The 9,070-nt window shown below is 41.2% G+C and overlaps 1 protein-coding gene across 1 annotated transcript; it reads right to left on the bottom strand.

The window, feature by feature from the left end:
- Window positions 1-328: 328 nt before the first annotated feature.
- On the bottom strand, window positions 329-2,390 carry LOC120866358 (C-C motif chemokine 8). The gene is made up of 3 exons (XM_040244033.1): window positions 2,212-2,390; window positions 1,286-1,403; window positions 329-891 (listed from the first exon to the last, which is right to left on the bottom strand). The coding sequence occupies exons 1-3, from the start codon at window positions 2,285-2,287 to the stop codon at window positions 786-788; spliced, it is 300 nt and encodes a 99-aa protein (XP_040099967.1). The 5' UTR covers window positions 2,288-2,390; the 3' UTR covers window positions 329-785.
- Between the last annotated feature and the right edge of the window lie 6,680 nt (window positions 2,391-9,070).

Genomic DNA, 9,070 nt, shown 5'->3' with positions numbered 1-9,070 from the left:
TTCCTTGGATGTTAGTTTAGGTTTGAGAATGAATGAAAACCTGGGGTTGTGGGGAAATGGTTAAAGACTGGTTCAAGAGATCGAGAGAGAGACCAGGCAAAGGTCAGTGCAGACAGAAAAGAAATGGGAATCTAGATGCTATTATGAGCGAGGGACTTAGGGGCTGGGGCCAGAAGACTGGAACAGCTTGGTCATTCTAGATTCTCCCTAATCCTAAACTGAGTCCAAAAGATGTCTTAGAGGATGCCTTTTACACTCCAAATTTTCATTTCTCGCTACCATTTTCTCCCTCCCCACCAAATGTTATCCCATGAAAAATAAGACCAAGTAGCTTGAAATTATATGTATTTTTTTCTTTGAAAATTCCATAGTCATGTAATAACATTACTTTCCATCACAATACTACATAGCACACATCCACTTACATGAGCACTGATTTCCTAAGATTCCAGAGGTGTTTCACTCTGATAATCAGTGGAAGGACCTCACCATCCTACAGGCAGTAGGATGGGGAACAGCACCATCTTGCTATGAACTTAATCAAGCTCACAGGGAACTCATCACCAGATGTTGTATCTTATATTCATTAGGATTTATGGCAGATAAAGTTAAAACTACAATAACTTAAACTTAATTAAATATTGTTTAAGAAACTATGTGTTTAAATTATTAAAAAAAAATAAACTCTTTTTGACCATTATAATACAATAATACACCTAGGGGAAGGTTGGAAAGAAATAAATAAGATTTTCCAAGACTCTGTCTCTCAGTCCAGGTTTGAAGGTTCAAGGCTTCGGTGTTCGGGACTTTTGGTCCAGGAGCTTTATGGAATTCTGGACCCACTTCTGCTTGGGGTCAGCACAGACCTCCTTGTCTGCTTTGGTCTTGAAGCTGTGGGGGAAAGAGAGCAGAGTTAAATGGAGTGTCTTGAGGATTTTTCCCAGGAGTTTGATCCAGTGGCCCCTAAAGCTGATTAGCACTTGCTCCCTGGTTGAGGAGTCTGAATGGGGACAGGAAGACAGAGAAATAGGAGGAAGAAAGTTCTTTTCCAGAAAAGAGGTTCTGCTGTTACTGCCACAGGGGAAGCCCTCCAGACCCTTGGCTAAAGGAACTTGGATGATCTGACCAAGCTCCTAGAAGAGGAGCCCGGAGTGTGTATATTTTCCTTCTTGTGGGCTCAGTTTGTCTATGGAGTAAAGGGTCCTTTGGCTTTATCTGACTCGTCTGGACACATAGAAGTCAGATAGAACTTTTGGCTGTGGGTGCTAGGGCATGGTCCACTTACATCACAGCTTCCTGGGGACACTGGCTGTTGGTGATTCTTGTGTAGCTGTCCAGCTTCTTGAAGGGGATCTTCCCATTGGTCACACTGAAGCAGCAGGTGATTGGGATAGAAACGGAATCTGGAAAACATTTTGCAAAGAACCAGAGAGTTATGATGTGTTGTAAGTACGCATGTGGCAGAGAAAATGAAGAAGATAGGAGATAAAGCTAGTGCTGGAATTCTAGCTAGGACCCACCACTCCCATGTTCAGAGCCTTAGTCCAGATCCCACAGGTAAAATGGTACCTGTGAGTCAGCTTCTTCTACTGAACTGTGGGGTCTCTCATTGATGACTGCAGATAGGGAAATCTTGAGTAACAAGATTAATCCTTATAGTGTGATTCAGAGAGTCTATTGATCCAAAACCTCTGAACCTGGGAAGATATGTTCTAAGAACTTGCTTCCCAGCTCTGTCCCCATAGGCTTAGAGCCAACCTATGTCACATGCTGAGATAGATGCCTATGGGTCTTTATCCTTCACAGCCACCATTCTGGAAGTTACACTGGGCCATAATCCAACTTTGGAAGCCTCCAGCAAGAATTTCTTCATCTCTACTATTGCCTGAAATGTCTTTTCCATCCACAATGAGAAATGGTCCTTCCTTCTGTGCCCCATCCAAAACCAAGATGAGGATTGTTAAGAGTGCATTTAGTGTCCTGAGGGTGGTATCGGGCAAGATAGTGGCACCTGGCCCCAGGGGCCTGAGCTTCTAGCTCTGGTCCTGCCTCTGACCAGCTGTGAGGTGCCAGCTCTTCTTAAGTCCTCTCTTGCTTTCACCTTCTCCATCTTTGCAATGGAGGCTACGCAGCAAGCATGGGGTGACTTATGCCCATGGTTAGTAGCTGGGGTAGAGAAAAAGTTAAGGCTTAAGAAGAGAGGAGCCTTACCTGGCTGAGCGAGCACCTGGGTGCTGAAGGTGGCTGCCACGAGCAGCAGGCACAGAATCCCAGCAGAGACCTTCATGTTGGAGGGTGAGCTCGGGGGCTTCAGCCTGAGAGTTGGCAGTTGCTGAGTTGCTCTCAGTCTCTGGAAATCTGGCTCCTCTGGCTGATCTGCCTGCCTTTTATAGGGAGCAGAGTGCATGGGTAGGGTCATGTTTAAGGAAGGACCAAAGAAGCCAGTGAATGTGCTGAGTAAACACCAGATCCTGGTGGTGATTTCCGAACACCGAGAAAAGGAAGTTGTGCAGTTTCCATCATCTGTTTGGGCTGTGGAGCAGAGGTGGAAGGATATGTGGCCATCCCAGCAAAATGTACAAAGTGATGTCATTAGACTATTAAGAGCTCTGATTTCCTTGAAATGGAACATGATCTGTTGGAAAGGAAGAGTGGAAGCTGAGTGCCTACTAGGGTGGAAAGAATCAATGGCCTCGGGCCTCCTCAGGGTCCAGGAGGTCGGGGAAGGGGCCCTAAGTCTTTGCCTGGGCTCCTTGTCTGTCTCTGGTCTCTGCCATCCTAAACCAGCTACTCTCCTTTAGAATCTCACACAGATAGCTTGATAGAATCTTGGCAGAATGGTAAATCCAGGCATCTTCAAGTCTTCAGGCTCTGGAACGTTCTGTTGTGAAGCCTAAGAACTGGACAACACATACTGATCTTATAGGGTTGCAGTTGTTTTAGTTGCTAAGTCCAGTCTGACTCTTTGTGACACCATGGACTGTAGCCCATCAGGTTCCTCTGTCCATGGAATTTCCCAGGCAAGAATACTGGAGTGGGCTGACATTTCCTTCTCCATGGGATCTTCCAGACCCAGAAATTGAACCTGCATCTCCGGCATTGGAGATTCTTTACCACTGAGCCACCAGGGAAGCTTACAGTCTTGCCAAGGGGTGATTTCCAAATATTTTATCAGACACTAAAGTTTCTTTCCAAGTGAAATGACACAAAGAAGTCCAGTCTTTCGTGCAGATTCAGATGGAACAGGTCTGTTTGAAAAATGCCTTTTACTTTTGGTGTCCAGTGTTTTGCCCACTTAAAAACTTAGGTTGTTTGTTGCCTTACAATTGACTTTGAAAAGTTCTTTTTACATTTTGCATTCAAATCCTTTACCAGCTATGTGCATTGCAAATATTTTCTCCACAGGCTGTAGCTTATTTTCTTAACAACAGTTTTCAAAGAGCAAAAGTTTTAAATTTTAATAAAGTTCAATTTATCAACTTTTTCTTTCATAGATGGTATTCTAGCTAAAATCTCTTCATCAAATCCAAGTTTGCATATTGCCTTTTCAATGAACATTTCTAGACTTTTCACAAATCATTCAATATTCCCCAATAATCTTGAATGTTAAATATTCCATAAGGGTTCATATATAAAGTCACTATAATTAAGTGAAGCCTTTCTCTACAGTTGGAAATTATACGATTTCCACTTTTTCACAATCATAAACAATAATTATGAGAAAACTGATGTAACATAATCATTATTGTCTCCAATTCTATAGCTAGAGGATTAATAAATCAAGTTATATGGCTATTATTAAGGCTCTTAATCAAATTACAGCATTATTACATTGCTGGAAGATTTCCATCTTCATTAAAATGTGAGTTTATTGTTCTTAAAAATATTTGACAATTGCTAAGAAAAAGATATTTATCTTGTTAAAGGGTAAAACTAAGCAATGGAATTGTGGTTTCCTTTGTGGTGTTGACATCATGCTGGAGCCTTTTTAGAGGCAGACATGTTCTTTATCTTAGAGGGGTGCTTAAGCAGTTGTCTATTTAAAATTCATGAAATTGTACACTTAGAATGTCTGCACTTTATTGTAGATAAACTTCCACATAAAGTAAATAAAATGCACAGCACTATTTTGCTTACATTCTAATGTATTTGTTGTTTTTAGTGAGAGTGTTAATTATTTTTTTCTTGTGATTAACTCATTCATGTTTCTATAACATATGGCCTTTTATTGTTCTTACTGATTCCGAAGAGACTTTAGAACATTTATCTCATGCATTTTCCTTTTATTATACTGTGTGAACTTGTAAGAAGAGAGAATTTGCAGAACATGGAATAAATCACTGTCATCAGAATTTCTTCTGACCAGAAGGGAACTTGAGTTCTTCCAGACAGTCCTCTTGCCAGATGTACCTTGTAGCCCTGATCTCTGTGGGAGTGTGGTGTCTAAGAGGTCATTCACACACATTTTTTTGTTCAGAGATAAAGTCACTGTCTCACAGAATACTTTCAAGGCCCTGTTAATTTCTCCTCTGAGCTGCCATCATATGGAAAGTTCATCCATAAGCAGATGACACAAATAGTAGCAAAAATGATATTGTTGAGAATCAACAAGCGTTAGTCAAATGAAGGGAATTAAGGGTCAAGTAACTCAATTCTAATCCTGATGGAGCCAATAATGAGCCAGTGACCTGCCCAGTGTGACCATGGATAAATCTTGATTCTTAAATTCATTGTCCTTATCTATAGAAGAGAAGGGTTTGACAAGTTCAGGGATGACAAAAAGTTTTCAATAATTTGTTAACTTAATAGATTGATGGCAGATAAACAGAAAGGTTTGTTGGGGGGGGGGGGGAAAGCTCCAAACAAAAAGCCCCAGTGAGGCCTTACTTTGGGTTATTGAATGAAATGCTGTGATTGATTAGTGATGTCTGCCAAGGATGCAGCAATAGAAAGTGGTATGACCTGGGTAACACAGATGTTGTTCCTGGATTAAATCATATTTAAGCTCTTCTGTAACTTAATTCATCTATGTTTGGGAAGTATCCACTAAGAGACTAAGAAGATACCACGCCAAGAGAACTGACAGAGAAATGTGCTTAGCTGTCAGCCCTAGGAGAAGATGAATAGCATGGTGGTTAAAAGTCTGGATCTGGATACCAGGAATACTAGTTAATATCTGTATCAGATATTCTTTACTCGCCTATTCTTTACTTATGTGGAAATGGAGTTTATTGTCAATATTAAGTGAAAAGTAAAAGTAAAGTAAAGTGAAGTCGCTCAGTCATGTCCGACTCTTTGCAACCTCATGGACTGTGGCCCACCAGGCTCCTCTGTCCATAGGATTCTCCTGGCAAGGATACTGGAGTGGGTTGCCATTTCGTTTTCTAAGGGATCTTCCTGACCCAGGGATTGAACCCAGGTCTTCGGCATTGCAGGCAGACACTTTACCATCTGAGCCACCAGGGAAGCCCAATATTAAGTGATCTGATATCCAAAACTTGCTTTGCAGAGTAACATATGCATGCATGCGTTCTCAGCTGCTCAGTCATGTTCGACTCTTTGCGATGCCACGGACTGTAGCCTGCCAGATTCCTCTGTCCATGGGATTTTCCCAGCAAGAATACTGGAGTGGTTTGCCATTTCCTCTTCCAGGGGATCTCCCTGATCCAGGGATCGAACTCACGTCCCCTGTACTGCAGGTGGATTTTTCACTGCTGAGCCAATGGGGAAGCTTTCAGTAACATATGACGAATGATCAATAAGGTAGCTGTTATTAACAGTCAAGTAAGAAAGGTATTGTGTCTAAAACGTGCTAGAAAGGACCCACAGTGTGGCCCCTGGTCTCTTGTATTAGTTCTCCTTAAATTTGCTTCCAACTAAGATATGTGGTAGAAATAGACACCAGGAATGTCTGGATTGTAGATGAAGGGGAAAAAAAAAAGAGACTTCCAGAGAAGAAGTGTGGTCCTGGGATCCTGTCATGAATCAGATGCATGGAATGTTGTGGGACCCACAGTGGGGATGAGGGTCAGACTCCAGGGCTGACACACCAAGAAGCACCGAGGTCTTAATTCTTCAAGGAGCTCAGAGACCTCAAGTGGTAAATCACTTTGATTATGCAATTTCCCTCTATTGTTTTGGCCTCAAACTGAATTCAAGAAAGCCCAACATAAAAAGTTAAAACGAAACTTTAGGCCATGCAAGTTCAGCAGCTGTTCTTTCCAGTAGCGTGATTATGCTGTTGTTTAAGGAAGTGGTCACCCTGCCTTCTCTCTTTTCTCCTCAGCATCCTCCCAACGAGTATCTTCCTTAAGCAGTTTTGACAGCTCACTTAGGGCTCAGTGGCTGTGAAGGGGCACTGGAGATCAGAAACAACCTTTGTTAATAGAGGGCCAGAAATGGGTACCCTGCTGTGGAAATAGCAGGGTTCTTACATACTTTGTTTTATTTTTGTGGTAATTATTTTGCTTTGTTTTGTTTGTTTTTTTACTGCTTCCCTCATTTTTAAAGAATTTTTATTAGCGTATAGATGATTCACAATGTTGTATTAGTTTCTGCTGTCCAGCAAAGTGAATAAGTTATACATATACATATATCCACTCTTTTCCCATATAGGTAGTTATCAAGTATTGAAGAGTTCTCTGTGCTATACAGTAGATCCTTATTAGTTATATGTAGTAGTTTGTATATGTTGACCTTAAGCTCCCAACTTATCCCTCCCCCATTGCTTCCTCCTCTGGTAACAGTAAGTCTATTTTCTACAGCTGTGACTCTATTTCTGTTTTGTAAATGAGTTCATTTGTAGCACTTTTTTAAGATTCCATATATTAGCAATCTCATATTATATTTGTCTTTCTCTGTTTGACTTACTTCACTCAGTATAACAATCTCTAGGTCTATCCATGTTGCTACAAATGATATTATTTCATTCTTTTTTATGGCTGAGTAACATTCCATCATATATATGTGTGTTCAACTCTTTTGTGACCCCATGGCCTGTAGCCTGCCAGGCTCCCCCATCCATGGACTTCTCCAGGCAAGAATACTGGAGCGGGTTGCCCTTCCCTTCTCCAGAGGATTTTCCAGACCCAGGGATCAACGCTGGGTGTTCTGCATTGTAGGCAGATGCTTTACCATCTGAGACACCAGCGAAGCCCTGTACATATGGACCACATCTTTTTTTTTTTTTTTTTTATTTTTTTTTTGTATTTTTTTTTTTTTGTATTTTTTTTTTTTAATTTATTTATTTATTTTTAATTTTTACTTTACAATTCTGTATTGGTTTTGGCATAGATTGACATGAATCCACCACAGGTGTACATGCGTTCCCAAACATGAACCCCCCTCCCACCCCCCTCCCCACAACATCTCTCTGGGTCATCCCCGCGCGTCAGCCCCAAGCGTGTCATATCCTGCATCAGACATAGACTGGTATTTCGATTCTTACATGTTATTATACATGTTTCAATGCCATTCTCCCAAATCATCACACCCTCTCCCTCTCCCTCTGAGTCCAAAAGTCCGCTATACACATCTGTGTCTCTTTTGCTGTCCTGCATACAGGGACCACATCTTTTTTATCAATTCCTCTATTGTTGGATGTTTAGGTTGCTTCCCTGTCCTGGCTATTGTAAATAGTTCTGCAATGAACATTAAGGTGCATGTATCATTTCAAATTGTGATTTTCTCTGAATATATGCCCAGAAGTTGGATCACAGGATTGTATTGTTTGTAATATGTGGAAATGTGGTTTTTAAGGAATGTGACTAAATGGGAGAGGATCTCAGGAAAAAAAGTTTCTGCTTTCATTTTCCAGCTCTGTCCCAAGTGTCTTTGAGGGTCACAAAATTATAGAATGAGTTAGAAAAAAGTGCATTTAATTTATTCAGTCCTTTTCTTTTGAGAGAATGAATTATAAAGGTGAAATGATTTGTCATAAAGTTGTAGAACTGCCCGGTGACAAGCCAGAGCTGGTAAATGAGCATGTCAGAATGAAAACCATTATGCAATTTCGAGTTAGAAGACAAGAACCAGGCAGGAAAATGCAGAGAGGTGCCCAGGAACCCCAAAGACCATCTAGTGCACTGGTCCCCAGATCTGCCTATCACATCAGAATGCCCTGGGCAGTGACTTATAATATGGAAAGCTGCCTTAACCCACTCTAACATACTCACTCAGAATCTTTGGAGATAATGCCTCGAATTCTCTTTGAAGTGTTCCAGGTGGCTTTTAACCATGACCAGTTTGGGAGCCATCGAGGGTCAAGACCATCCCCAAGAAAAAGAAATGCAAAAAAGCAAAGTGGCTGTCTGCGGAGGCCTTACAAACAGCTGTGAAAAGAAGAGAGGCAAAAAGCAAGGGAGAAAAGGAAAGATATACCCATTTGAATGCAGAGTTCCAAAGGATAGCAAGGAGAGATAAGAAGGCCTTCCTCAGTGATCAATACAAAGAAATAGAGGAAAACAACAGAATGGAAAAGGCTAGAAATATCTTCAAGAAAATTAGAGATACCAAGGGAACATTTAATGCAAATATTCATGGGCACAATAAAGGGCAGAAATGCTACGGATCTAACAGAAGCAGAAGATATTAAGAAGAGGTGGCAAGAATACACAGAAGAACTGTATAAAAAAGATCTTCATGACCCAGATAATCACAATGGTGTGATCACTCACCTAGAGCCAGACATCCTGGCATGTGAAGTCAAGTGGGCCTTAGAAAGCATCACTACAAACAAAGCTAGTGGAGGTGATGGAATTCCAGTTGAGCTATTTCAAATCCTGAAAGATGATGCTGTGAAAGTGCTGCACTCAGTATGCCAGCAAATTTAGAAAACTCAGCAGGGGCCACAGGACTGGAAAAGGTCAGTTTTCATTCCAATCCCAAAGAAAGACAATGCCAAAGAATGCTCAAACTACCGAACACTTGCACTCATCTCACATGCTAGTAAAGTAATGCTCAAAATTCTCCAAGCCAGGCTTCAGCAATACATGAACCATGAACTTCCAGATGTTCAAACTGGATTTAGAAAAGGCAGAGGAACCAGAGATCAAATTGCCAACATCCACTG

The sequence above is a fragment of the Oryx dammah genome, unplaced genomic scaffold (genome assembly GCF_014754425.2).
Source record: "Oryx dammah isolate SB20612 unplaced genomic scaffold, SCBI_Odam_1.1 HiC_scaffold_8, whole genome shotgun sequence".
NCBI classification, from domain to species: domain Eukaryota; kingdom Metazoa; phylum Chordata; class Mammalia; order Artiodactyla; family Bovidae; genus Oryx; species Oryx dammah.
The sequence above is the reverse complement of the archived record's forward strand: the minus strand, read 5'-3'. Positions and strand labels throughout refer to the sequence as shown.